This window comes from Tachypleus tridentatus, chromosome 2 (assembly GCF_004210375.1).
Source record: "Tachypleus tridentatus isolate NWPU-2018 chromosome 2, ASM421037v1, whole genome shotgun sequence".
Lineage (NCBI taxonomy): Eukaryota > Metazoa > Arthropoda > Merostomata > Xiphosura > Limulidae > Tachypleus > Tachypleus tridentatus.
In genome coordinates, this window is record NC_134826.1 from 105,887,564 (window position 1) to 105,902,696 (window position 15,133).

General features: G+C 30.3%; 1 protein-coding gene across 1 annotated transcript in view; it reads right to left on the reverse strand.

Moving 5' to 3' along the window:
* Positions 1-689: 689 nt before the first annotated feature.
* The window catches only part of LOC143245577 (homeobox protein cut-like 1), a 208,135-nt gene continuing 193,691 nt past the window's right edge, over positions 690-15,133 (reverse strand). Inside the window, exons 22-30 of the mRNA XM_076491935.1 lie at positions 8,349-8,485; positions 7,003-7,075; positions 6,388-6,491; positions 4,944-5,060; positions 4,129-4,215; positions 3,708-3,764; positions 3,285-3,365; positions 2,746-2,810; positions 690-1,033 (exon numbers count right to left, since the gene is read on the reverse strand). Coding sequence (XP_076348050.1) covers positions 979-1,033; positions 2,746-2,810; positions 3,285-3,365; positions 3,708-3,764; positions 4,129-4,215; positions 4,944-5,060; positions 6,388-6,491; positions 7,003-7,075; positions 8,349-8,485 — 776 coding nt within the window. The 3' untranslated portion in view covers positions 690-978. The remainder of the gene's footprint in view (positions 1,034-2,745; positions 2,811-3,284; positions 3,366-3,707; positions 3,765-4,128; positions 4,216-4,943; positions 5,061-6,387; positions 6,492-7,002; positions 7,076-8,348; positions 8,486-15,133) is intronic.

A 15,133-nucleotide genomic window follows, 5' to 3' on the forward strand; every position in this document is an offset into this window, starting at 1 on the left:
TCTCATACTTAAGAGTAGGATCCATTTCTTACTAACCACACTAGCAACCAATATTAGCTTTCTGTTTTTAAGTAGTAGTGGAATCTTCATCCTCTTGCAAAGAACTAATCTTAGCATCTATTATGAACAACATGTTATTGTACTGTGAACTTCGCATACTTTTAAAATACAGAATAATTCAGATGTAGATTGAAAGTGATTTAATTTTCAACATCAAACATAAAACTTGTGAAACATCTTTCATTTAATTTTTATAAGAATTTTAAAATGTTATGCTGCCTCAGCTTGGGCTGATACTATACTCTAATGAATGATTGAGGTGATTAAAAAAAACAAAGATTTTCTTTAACCTTTTTACAAAGGAACATGATAATACTTAACAGTTTAACCAAGTTTACCATAAAATAATATACTATTACTTATCTCTACCAGCTGGACAAATTGAAAGGGGTAAGCCAATATAAATTTCTTCACCTTAAAGTTAACGAGGTAACTAAATTATGTAGTTTTTTTTAAATGTAGTTGTCCCAAAAGTTAATTGTCACTGTCAGGATATTGGTTATTAAAAAGAAAAAGTTTTGAATTTAAATTTAATATATTTTTCAAAATCCTTCCTAGCTTTGCAAGAATGTTTAGATTTTCCACTCTGGTACATTTCTCAAGTAGCAATAAAGAAATAGACAGCCACATATTTCATAAACTTTTATTTTTAAAGTGACCATTTGTTTATGTCATGTTGCTCTTTGTTGAAACATAGAATCATCTAACCCTCTGCAGCAAATTGTTTTCATTTAATGTATTAATGATTTGCACTTGAACAATGTGAACTGTAACCTTGTTAAAAAAAAAAGCTATGATGTTGTGTAAGTTTAGAATAAACAAAACTGATACAACTTCAAACTTTATCATACAATCAAACACAAAGAAAAAAACAGTATCTGTGCAAAGACTAAATGTTTAATTGCAGTGAAACGTCTATCATAAATTGAAGTTTCCCTTTTGACCATGTTCCTTCTGCATATGTAAAGCAAATCTAAGAAATGAAAAAATATGATAGCCATCAGAAGAATTCTTAGTGTGACACGAACATCACATGGGATAGTTCCATATTAAATTATTTTTCTTAAAATGAGCTTTCAGATCCAATCCTGAAACTAAGAACAAGAGTGTTCTGAAAATAGTTTAATGTCCACAATGATGTTATTAAATATTGAAATCAATCATAATAAACCAAGCTGTATAAAATTTGTTAACTATCTAATTTGGAATTGAGCAATAGTAATTCATTGCTTTCAACACATTACACTCCTGAAGTGATCATGCTAAGTTACAAGAAGATACATTTAAGATTTCTCACAACTTTCACAGTTATCATGCACACAAGCAGAGGGGTTCACCTAAACCTCCTACAGCTCCTTATGGTATTTAATGTTTTCTACATTATTTTTATGGAGCATTATCATTTTCTGGATTGAAATAATCACATGTAATGTCTTCTGTTGATATTTTGTGATTAGAAGTCTGATGCCATATCACTGTCCTTGGGTTTTATAGGCCAGATTCTTTACAGTAGGTGTTTGTGACACATTGGTGATAAATTTAAAAAATGAAAAAATAGCAGAACAGTCCACTTGTTTTAAAATAATACATTAAAACAAGTCAAATGTATATACAAATGTTTGTTGATTTTTATTTTATGTGAACATCCATGCAGTTATTTAAGCTAAATTTCATGCAAAACTGCTTACAAATTTAATTTTGTAAAATCTACTTTTTACAAATTTTTTTTTGGGGGACATGGCCCCAGACCCACACAGCATTAACACAACATGCATTGGCTTTTGATCTCAAAATTTTAATCCACTTTTGAGCACTCTTTGTATGGACCCTATTGCACCCATTTGTTATTTTCCCATATGCAAGTTGTTGGATATTTTATTGTCATTCTGTTTATCCCAAAACAGTTTTTTTTTACATTACTATGAATATTTAAACTTGTTATGAAAACACTCCAGACACTAGTTTCAGTATGGAATCTAAATATTTCTTAAAAGAGATGTATTTAGATATCCTATCAATTGTCAAACTAAAATATATTCAATTTCTCAGTTATTGCACTATTTTAACTGTACTTTAAATTTAAATTCTTTATTTAAAAACAATGACAGCCAGTACTACTGTTCTTCAAATATTACTACATGGTCTCTCATTAAGTTTAATTTTATAAAGGCTACATTGCACAATTTTGTTAGTTAAGAAAATAACCCATTCATGGGTTTCCTCAGTGCCATGAAGACTTGTTCAACTTTACATCCTATGGTCTGGGCTTGGAAGCACCTTGGCCTGTCTTGATGTAAAAGATTTTCTTTAACCCTAAAATGTTTGTGTGAGGTCACTATGACTCCATCTCACTTGGTATTAATGATTGAAAATTTAATGTTAGAATTCTAGGGTTAAAATTATGTTATCATTTGTAAAGCATTAACTCTGTCTCACTGATATTTTTTTGTAGTATACATCAAATCATTTGTCATATCAAGCAATTCCTGACACACGGATTCTTTTTCTCGTTATTAAACCATAATGCCTCAGATAACACTGTAGATATATAGAATTAACTGTTCTCTATTTCTTTTTTTTTGTAATTTATGAAATAAAAGAGAGAAAGAAACAATAAATCCACATTAAAAAGAAATATATTAATAAACAAAAATAACAGTTAAAATCAGATGATTTGGTACTAACCTTGCTGTGCATTCAGCTGCAACATCACGTTTACAGGCTTCAGTGTAGGCAAGTTTATACAGAACCTATAGCAAAAGAAACACAAACTGATGAGAATCTATTGTGATGTTTTCACAAACTCTAATATACTTTGTTGCATCAAATAGGTTTAGCTTACTGAAAAATATCAAACTGATGAATATTTACTATACATTTTTGTTGAAAATTACCAAGATCTGAATATTGATCAGTGTTTTGTATTACTCCTTCTTTGAAGTTATTTGGCAGTGTTTAATGTAATTTTATTTTCTAAAACTTACAGAGGCTTGAAAACTTCCTTTTACATAGTAAATTTCACATAATTTAGCAAAGTTGATAACACATCTATAATTTGCATAATTTATAGAGTCCTCATGTAATGACATAATTTAGGCAACATACAAAAAGCTTTACCACAATACACAGTGTACTGTGTGTTAGACAGATGTTGCAAATATAAAGATAACTTGAACTTGGAAACTACAACATATTTTAATGATTCATAAATACCCATAACTCACCAGAAAGACCAAACAATGCAGCAGTAGAGTGTAGATAAAGGTAACGATGCGTGCTACACGGTTTGAAAGAATGGTATGTCCCTGTGAAGTAGCACATTAAATAATCAAACACTAATGGCAATAAACCAAAATACTGACAGAATTAACAATACAAGTTTTATGAAGGGAAGGATATTTACTTTTGCATACTGTAAAATAGTATTAAAAAAACTTTTATTTAACTCATTAACTTCAAATTGTATTAAATTACTACAACAGTTGTTTTAGGCAATATACAAAATGACTGTATTCTAGATTTAAGAACAAATAAAATAAACAGTTTACAAATTATAAAGATACCATTGCCTACTTCAATAAATGTATAACATTTTGTAAAGAATATTTTTAAAACTATTAACTACCTAGAACAAAATTTAATCATACCATACTCAAAGTTATCTTTTCAAAAGGACTAAGATTCATATACTTCCTTTGTTTTTCCTGAAATTGAGAAGAAACAAACTGTGAGTAAAACACAGATTACACCTAGTGTAGTGACTTAGATCTCCTGTCTAAAGTGAATCATTTAAACACCTAATCTCATACTCAATTTTTAACAAGGTTATGTTAGAATGTTCTTCATCAACTAGTTTGTATTTTCAAGTTTAAAAAAGCAGTCTGTCAATTAAAAAAAACTTACAAAGACACTCAGTAAATGAGCATATAACTAAAGTATGTAATGGATTTCCTGATTTCTTAATAACAATGTTAAAAGTTCATGTGAAAAAAATACACATATAAAATTAACAGTATGAGTACAATTTGTTTGTTTACTTTATCTTTTAAAACCTCCATATTATCTTACCTGTTTGCTAAATCTAGAAAAGGGATCAAGTTTTTCTTCATACTGTGTAGAATAACGACTTTCCATCTCATCTTCTGAACGTGGTCGCTGTGGTAAACAGAAAGTTATTAAATCTGCATCTCAGGACACAAAGCATACTTGACTTCTCTCTCTGCTTACTTAAATATAACTATAGTTGTATGTGAGAAAGTCACATCATAACAAACTGGCTTGAAGGATTTGGCATTTGAGAAAAAACGTTTTAGTTGGTTTTAACTTTTCTGATGTAAACAACTTCCAGCTGCCACTTAAAATTAATCTCACTGGTCATTACATCATTTATGAGTTATTACAATAGTAGGTTTGAGTAGATAACATGTTTGGATTCTTGATGACGAGAAACCCACTCGAAATAAAAATGTAAAAATGTATCTCAGAATGACTGGTATGGGTATTAACACTTTTATTGATAGGGAGAGAACAATGTTTTGACCTTCTTAGGTCATCTTCAGGTTAAGAAAAAAAGATACATATCTGTTTAGTTTTTTTTTTAAAAACAGGAGTTCAAGCTTTATGAGGTGAAGTGACTGCTAACTTCAAACTTTCAACTAACTCCCTCCATTCTCCAGAAGGACATTTGAAATAGAAAAATGACCAATATTATATTAGCTTTGCATCAACTCTCTTAAACATTCATTTTTGTCAGTTTTATTACTGAATTAACCTCATTAATACTTTTATAATGCTTAGTTTCTTCATGTTACCTGATATCCAGTTCTTTAATGTTTGCTTCAATGGTTTAGTTGTGTTTTAAGTAAAACAGATTTTGTTTTTACCTGAACTGGGTAACATTTCAAGAACTTGATCTTTTCATACAACTTAATGTTATCATAATGAAGATGTTCCATCTCACTTTGCAAGAGGTTTAGCTGCTGTCGGTAGTTGGTGTTTTCCTAGGTAAATGTAAATGTTGGTCACCATTATACTTTCATCATTTACTTTTACTAACTTACTAGATCAAATATTCTAATTATCTAATTTAAAATTCACCTTATTAAAAACTTTTTGGCTAAATGAAATGTAAGCAAATATTATGTATATTTTTTAAATTATTTAAATTTCTGAGAAATCTAAAAAGAACAAGATAGTTGAAAATTATTAACCATTTTCAGGTGATGCACTTGACAATTTTTAATACAACATCTTATAAATAAAGGTATTTATTCTCCTCATGCTGATCTCTTTTCATCATGTTAATATTTTTACACAATATTTGAATTGTCAAGATTTTGGTATCTAATTTATGTCTGTGCCAAAGATAAACAGATAAATCATTATGAATTAATTGTGTACGAATATAATATAGCCACTATTCACTTTAACATTATATTAAAATATAGTTTCAACTAACAGCAGGGCTATATATAAAGCTCCAGACTGACAGAGAGATTAGACTAGCTATATGCAGGGTTGTTTCCAGCACTACTGTGTGTGTGTGGTGTAGAGGACCTTTCTTCTACACATGTAATTTAATTGACTTACTTTAGCCTAAATGAAACTTGTAAAAAGAAAGTATTCAAAACATAAAATAGCCATATGTTTATTTTAAAAAAAGCCAGATGATACTGACTTTCTAGGTTACTGGGATAGTTGTTCTATACCCTTCAGCAACATTTCTAATGTGACATGCAGAACTATGTACAAGGCACAAAACAAAATGGACAGGCCACATAACACACAAGGCATTATACAAGACACAAGTATAACAGACTGGACAGGCCACGTGACATCAAAAACTATGCATGTGGGCACAAGATTGATTGGTAGATTAGACATGTTATGTGTGATAAAGCTATGTACAATGAACCAGCCTGACAGAAAATTAAACTGGCCACATGACACATAAAGCTAAATATAGGGCACATGTCTGAATACACTGTATGACACAGTTACAACAGAACCTCAATTACCAAACACTGCTCCATTAAGGGCAGATCTTTCTAGTGTCTTTCCTTTTTCTACTACTTACAACCAAATATATCTTGCAATAACGAACCTCTTGACAGTGTCTTTAGTCTCATTAAATATAAGAGCATTTAATAGAGTAGTCAGTTATCTTTGTATGCCTGTATAGTATACAGCTAAATTATAAACATCCCAGAAGGATGACCAATATTCAAACATTTGCAATATTTATTGGACTGGCTCTAAACCATATATTTCTATAAAAGTTTTCACAGGTTCAATGTACGATCTTATACAACTTCAATCATTACATACAGCTTCCAGTTCCTGGTTCTGTTGTCGAAAACGTTCTCGCTGGCTGGAAATAATTGGAAGCAAGTTTTCAGCTGTCCCAGTCAAGTCGGACAATGAGGTGCATACTGAAGAAAAGAACCAAGAAAATTATATTAGGGTATTATTATGTAGTAAAGGTTACAAACCTCTATCTTTTGAGCAACACTGATGGAAATTAATATTCCACAATGTTCATCTGATGTTTATAAACTCTCACCCAGCACTGAAACTCAACATAAATTTCTAGAACTTCTCACAGAACTAAACATTACAGCAATTTAAGGTAACAAAATGAATGAACAAGAAAAAGATAATGACAATTTTCTCAACTGATGTTTCAAGTTCAAAACACGGGTTCTGAATGATTTAATGGAAAGTGGTCCCAGAGAACCCTCTCACTTTAAAAGGTTACCTGATTTAACCATTAATTCATCCATGTATTTATTTACCTTATGTAATCATAAATTTCTTCCAATAAAGGTTAATCTGGTTTTATTGTGACTTTCTATTTGTAAAGGTTTACCTGATTTGATCAAGGCTTTCTCTTAATAAAGGTCTACCTGATATGATCATGACTTTCTTCCTCTAAAGGTTTACCTTTTTGATCAATGCCTTCTTTTGAAACTTCTGCAATGATTTCTGTAGGGATTAATGGAGAAGCAACTTGCCCCTATAATCATAACATCAAAAATATTTTGAAAACAAATTTGATTAAAAAATAAATTTGCTACTGATAAAGTACCAGCTTAGGAATAGAGCATGTTCTGACTTCTGGTGTCTTAAATTGTAAAATCATATTCATTTACACATTGGTTATAGATTTTAAAACAAAGTATATCAGGTAATTTACTATGATTACTGTATTACAAACTCAAAACATACATTTCACATAATGTTTATATGTTTTAACTTAAATGACATTTTCTGTAATTGCCCACATCAAATTTGAATGAAACTTTATCCAGATACGATAACCTACGTACCTATTCCTTACACATAATTCTCAAAATTGTGGTCATTACCATGTGCAGACTTGTATGATAATAAGACAAATATATTATCTGCTCTATATTACCTATATGGAGGCATAAGGATAGGGAAACTATGAGTATGTGCAACTTTTACATTACATAAAGCTTAAAACAAAAATTTAGCTTCAGCTATGAACTCAATTGAATCTAAAATACTGTAATTAAGTTTAACACACTTGTCTATAGAATTCTTGTCATTAACAGGAGGACAGCATTCTTCTGTCCTTGCCCCTGTGGTTGGAACTGTAAGAGATACGGAAAAACCTAGGACTATCAGTATTTATTCCCAAGTATAAGGTTTGCTTGTAAAGTAAGTGTTTGAAAAAAAAAACAGAAGTGATTGCAGATATCAAGATTAATGTAAAGCTAGGTTCTCTTGCTCAAGTCTTTCCTGTAGTTCATTTTATTGGAATTAAATTAACAGCACTGGAATGTACTGCATTGTGTAAATAATCTTCAGGCAAGCTTCAATACTATGGATTTACAAGTTAGAACTCCTCACTTTACAGGGTCCTAAACTGTGAACCTTTCCAAATGCAGTGCACTTAGCAATATTTATCTTTAAATGCATAAAACCATTTTTTCATGTTTTATATTTCCAAAGTTTCGGCTAACTGGTAAAAAAATTCTCACTTTTATGTGCATGAAACTTCTCTACAAGTATCAGCTCTATACTTTTCAAATAACCATTAACATCTAGACATGATGAAACATGATGTAACATTATTCAACTTACTTTTTTCTATTGTTCAAGTCAGATAAAAATGTTAAAGACTTCCTACAGCCATTGAAATCCTCTATTGTTCCATGATAAAGTGTATCATTTTATCTCAGCTCTAATTAATACCACTCCCTTCCTATCTCAGTTTCAACTTGAACAAAAAAAAACAAAAAACAGACTAAATACTTTACCTCTCCCTCTCCACGATAGAGACAAGTCAAAGAGTTCACACTGGATAAATCTTCTTCTAGTTGCTGGATTAGTTTCTTCTGGAAATCAGTTTTGTATTGCAGTATTTCCTTTTCCTTCATCAATGCCTCATAACGAGCTGTGGATATATGAATATTTGACAGTTTTTACACATTCACAACAAACATTTTCATTGAAAATAAATCTAAAACTTAGACAAACAATATTTACAAAAAAGACCATGTGATCTGAAATTCTTTCTTCGTCAAATATTTATATTTTAGCATTACATTACAGCATAGATACTAAGTATATAGTTATATAAACAGCTCTACTGTTCCACCATAAAATACACATCTAATGTCTATATTGTTAACTGCATCTACCCTTTTAACTATGCATAAAATCTAGTATCTATACTGTTATATACATATCATTCTAACAGTAAATAAATGTATACATCTACTGTTCTAACATCATATAAATCTCTAATGTCTATACTGTTTTATATATCTACTGTTCTAACACCATGTAAAAATCTAATGTCTGTATGGTTATATAAATTACCATTCCAACATTAAATAAATACCTACTGTCTAAATTGTTCTATATCTCTTGTTCTAGCTTTGTATAAACATCTTATGTATATACTGTTATATACATCTACTATTTTAACACTAAAAAAGCAACTACTATATACAGTATAAACATCTAGTGTTTATGGATGTAAAACACATTTACTGTTCTGAAATATTATAAACATCCAGTGTCTATATTTTTATATGTTTAAAATAGAATATTGAATAAAGGGCATTGCACCATTAAGGGAAGTCCTTTTCAGTCTCTTTTTTTTCTAATGTTCATAACCAAAAATAGATCTTGCAATAACAGCAACTTGATAAAATGGACATTTATTTTTTAATGCCTGTATATTATATCACTAAGTTCTAAACATCCCAGAAAGATGACCAATGTTCAAACATTTGCAATGTTAACTGGATTGGCTCTGAACCACATACTGTAATAAAAGTTTATACAGATTCAAAGTGTAATCTTATTATTCTGAGGGATTATCATTGTAAACACTGTAGGATACATAAGCTGATAATTTCCACGTCATGTTCTTGGAGCAGGGGTCAAGTTGGCTTACTTCTGTGTGAGAGCTTTGTTACTCTTAAGAGTATTGTATTAAGATGTCCATAAACAATATAATGACACAACTGGTGATTTGTTGCTTTATTTTCATTAGGATTTCATCTTCAGTCTTTGACAATAAAATAAACACAGAAAATAAATGTGAAATGTTTAGTATTTCAAACTCTGAAGAGAAGTACTTTAAAATTTTGTGACCAATAATAAAAAAAATGGTGGGAGCAAGCTAAAGCTAATCCACCCTTAGTCCACCCACTTACAATGCTCCATGTCATGGCAACGTGCAATTTGTGAACACCCATACCCTGCATACACCAAATAAAATGAGGGGCCTTAACATTCAGAAATTTAGTACGGTTAATGGGGATTTCAGCTTTGTGTGGCTCATTTTTGGTATTAAGGGCACCATACTATAGAGAGCATTTGTATGTAGTCAGAAAGGCACCCTTAATGTTGAGATTCTACAGTATATATAAATATATTGTTCTATATGATATAAACATCTAGTCTACTTTTATGTATATATACCTTATTAAAACTATAAACATTTAGTGTCTATACTGATTGTTATCTATATTTGTTATTTTAGTAATATACAAATACATACTGTATATTTCGTTTGTAGATATACTTACAGTTCTCGTGCCAAACATATAGTATCTATATTATTGTAATCTATTTCCTAGCACTACATAACCATTTAGTGGCCATACTGTTATAATCTGTTGTTCTAACACTCCATAATCATCTAAAGAAAATATTATTGTATTCTATTTTCCTATTGCTAAATAAGAACGTGGTGTAAGGTTGTTGTAATCTATAGTTCAAACACTGCCTTTACAATACATAACCATATAATGTATACACTATTGCAATGGGATGTTCTAACACTCCACAACCCTCAAGTATCAATATTATTGTAATCTACCATTCAAACACTACATAACCACTTAGCATTTACACTGTTGTTATATACTTCTGCAGTTCTAAAGCAGTTTAAAACTTAGTGTTTACACTTTATCAAGATATATAATCATAACAATACACAAATGTCTATAGTGATCTTAATGTTAAAGAAATTATGTTTATAATGTTACTATTTCTATATAAATGTACTATTCTTCTTGTGTCTGTACTATTGTAATACACATCTATATATTGTTATAAAATTTAAATATGCTGTTTGTATTGCTGTTCTATATAGATCTTATCAGAGAGATTGCTAAACATTTAAAAGGCTCAGTGCTCAAGCCAACATGTGCAGAAATTTTTGATATTTCACTATGATATCAATCATATATTTCTATTTTGATTTTCAAGACACTAACAAAAGGTTTAGGGTATGAGTCATGTGTACCAGTGCTTAGCAATGCCTCTGTCTCTTGTTCTTACAATATATAATTACCTTGTATCTAAACTGTTGTAACATGTTCCTAAGTACTGTTGTTCTATACATCTCATGTTCTTACAATATAAAAATATCTTAAGCCTGTACTGTTATAATGTACATCTAAATGTTATTATGCAACTTAAATATTCATTCTGTATCATTGTTCTATATATATATCTCTTATTCTTACTGTATTGTTGTACAGTTTAAATATTTACCTTGACTTGTTCTATGCATATTTGTTCTTACAATATATAAGCATCATATGTGTTTACTGTTGTGACATTCAAACTTTGGGACCATGTAAATATTCAATCTTCTTTTATCTAGTACATCTAGTGCTTCATGCATCATAAAGAAAGTGTATTTAATTTTTTGTACTTCAAACATTTATGTGGTGAGATATGCCACCATCTGCATTGCTTCTCTAACATGTAGATATTTCCCACCCATCTTATTCATGTTTATTCAAAAGTTTGTACCTAAGTACAGTGTTTGACTTAATCTTAGTACAGAAATTTACACTTTTTTATATTATTACAAATAGTGATATAAATTCTGTAATTGAGAAAACTCAGGAAGAAGAGTATTTACATTTGATTTTATAAAGACAGACAGCATATCTTTTGGAGAATGTTCAGCTTTATTTCCTTAAAATGTGAATAAAAATATCAGAGTGAATTTAAATATCAAACATACAGCCTTTTATTTTAAGGGCAAGCTTTTAAGATAAACATTAGAGAAAAAAATCATGATTACTAAAAGATAACTCAGGAAAAAACAAATTTCTGTTTTTGAAAATGCAGAAACTGTAATCTGCTAGTGCAAGAGGAAGTTAGAAAAATTGAAATTTCCATGCAGAACTGAAGACCTTGAATAGTGAACTACACACACACACACACACATATAAAAAACACTAAAATGTGGTTGAAAAGGTAACAACTATCATACAACAAATGGCAGTTGACAAAATGGTTATAGTATCACATCTGAAGAAACTGATCAGCAACAATATATAGTTCATTGTATTGTAACATAAAATACAGTGGAAAAAAAAAAAAAGAGATTAAAACTAATTTCCACAGAAAAGCCACCAGTGCCTTATCCTCACTCATCATTTATTGTTAGCACTTAAAACATACTGACTACCTAATTTAAAGGAATTTACTTTGTTGTAAAAAAAATTAATGGTGGAACTAATGCAACAACAACAACAAAAGTTTAAATGGAGCTAAACTGCTTCAATATCTTGAATTTGTTTCTGTTATTTGATTTATCCAGCTAGACAATGCATTGGCTAGTAGTGCCTTAATGTCTTGTAAAATGCAAGTTTTCATACTGAGTTTCCTTAGTTTACTTACAAACTTACACCTGTACAAATAATACAAATTTTGTCTTAAATTACTAGGTTAAAAATGAAAATAAAAGAGATGCTCTGACAAGTTTCTTTCCTTCAGCCACCAGTAAAAAACTTAAACACAAGTAAAAGAAATATAAAGCACTAAAATAATGCTATTCAAGACACTATCACATAATGCTGCATATGTCTTGTGGCATTGCACATCACAAATAATAATGGTCATTGTGTTTTGCATTCAAAAATACCTAGTGACCTAATAAAGAGACAAGAACAAAAAATTAACAACATGGTACCATATGTCTTAAGAAGGTATCTAGTGATGTCATGACATCTACATTTAACTGAATACAGTTGTGAAATGTCCTTTTTTTGTTGTCAAATCTTACATACACCCAATACAGAAATAATACAACACAAAATGTATTTCCCATGGAAATGTGTAATATTTATCTATAATGATTACATTCGTAAAATGTTTATTCATCAGACATTATGGACATTGTTCCTGTAAAAATGCCATGAAATATTTTAAAGACAAAGTAACTCTCATTTAACAAACAGTTACATACCTGTAAGCACCACTGGATCTTATTTTTGTTACAAAAAAAATACTAGCTAGGATTGATATATGGAGACCTAACAATGATTAGATGTATAAAAATTATTGAAATGAAAAGAAATAAATAAAACAAATCTAACCATCAAACTTCATATTACTATTTACCCCTTTCACTACTATGGGCACATATATGGACATACTGAGTTACCTTTATTTTAGCCTTGAAAATTAAGATATTCACCACAAGTCAACTTGGAATTGTGTCTCACCATGAAGAAGGGTATTCCCCTGAAACTTCCCAAACTTTACTGGTTTCAAATTTCAGATAAATAACAGAATATAAATCATGTCTTTTACTCTTTTTTTTTTCTTGTGTATTATAAACTAAGCCTACCACTTGGAGAGTTGTTTATCCATAAACATGGCACTGAAAGAGTTAATAGCACAAATATTCCATGAATAACTACACCAATTACTATTTTTGTACATTTTAATCACTTAAGGTAGTGATACTGTTTTATGAAAAACATATTTATTATTCATTTACCACACTCTTAAAGAGGAATCATACAAAAAAATTTGTATTTGATAAAAAAAAACTTTTGTATGTTTAACTGTCAATAAAACCAATGTGAATTGTTTTACTTAAGTCTTGTTTAGCTCCTTAAAACAAGAAATCAAGACAACTACCTCTTAAATAAAAACTAACAAGATTTTAAAAATAACTGTTTTCTTGTGTTCAAGCTTTCAATGAATTTCTTTTTCACTTGTTACATTCCAAGCAGATGGTGAAAATACTTATAAAAGATGAGACTATATAAGAATATTTAGTGTTGAGATTCTCTTTGCAAAATTGGCACCTGAAAAACCTTATCGTACAAGAAACAAAAAACATACCAGGTATTTCCAGAAGAAATAGAAAAATGCTGAAACCTCCCAATTAAGTTGTTCATTTGTAAACTCTTGTTTCATCTCCTTGAAATACTATTTTTTTTAATGTGTAAAACATTTAACAGGTAATGGGCTAATAGAAAAATAAAACTAGTGTAAATACAAAGTACATTGGTTTTAAGGTTTGGTACATTCATTTTTTTTAATAGAACAAAAGAAAGTTAACATTTTCCTAAAGTAAAAATTTATTTCTGATTGGTACCTCCTCTCACAAAATGTTTTCTCAGTTAATACTGTTCTCTATTGGCACAAATATTTTGTTCAATATCTAGCCTTGTATTTTCTACTTCTTTCTGCATATCTACATAAAAATGATCATGCAGTAGCCTTACACTAACAGGAGTGTGATACTACTCCTATTGTAACTAACACTCTCTCTAATAATGCACCTGTTAGTTACTTCAAGATTTGACATGATCAAATCAACAATACATTGGAAGTGGGGAGGATGGCTGGGAAATGTTAGATGAAGTAAGTACCTATTGGAAATACACTGTAAGTTTTAAAAATATTAACTTCCCATGTGATATCTTACCTCCATTCACAAAAAGCTAAAATCTCACAATGAAACAGTGGAAGGCTGATGATAATATGATCCTCTTTTAGAAATAACCCTCAGAACAATCATGAGATGTGACAAAGAATTAAATACAACACACCAATGGGAAACCAAAGCAATTCTAAGTCAGGTATATTCTTCACCCTTCAGGAATGTCTTGCAAAAACATAAAGGGTAGAAACATGGAGTGGCCCCAAAACATTGCCAGCAAGAAAGCAACCCCCAGGTGTTGAGTAGCTAGATTGCAACAGACCCTAAATGGGAGTTTGACCTCAACCAACACCTGGCAGCACCTGGAATTATAACATCAAGTCTGGATAAGAAGAGGATCCTCCACCTTTCACCTAAAAAACAAATACTGGAAAAGAAGACAAGCTTTTGTACCAAGAACCTGCCTATGCATGTGCAGATCTTCAATACATTCAACAACTGATCCACCAGAAACCAATATTCAGCAGGTAATAGTAAATAAGAAAAGCTCATGAGGTGTTCACCTCCAGTCCGAAACCTAATGGCACTGGGAATATATCATCCATTCCATGGTAGGAATAGGGAATCTAGCCTTATACATATGGGGATTCATATGTATCTTCCAACTTCCAACCAGCCTCAGATCTACTGGAAACCAAAAACTGGAAGACAGTAGAAAGAAGAACCATAATTTGGGGTGGCATCTCCAATCCAAAACCTGATAGCATTGGAAATTAATTGTCTAATCTGTGGTAGGTAAATGGCACTAGACAAACTGCATATATATATATATACACATTTATGTGATGGAATGCTATAATTAACACAAGGCAGCATCTGGAATTG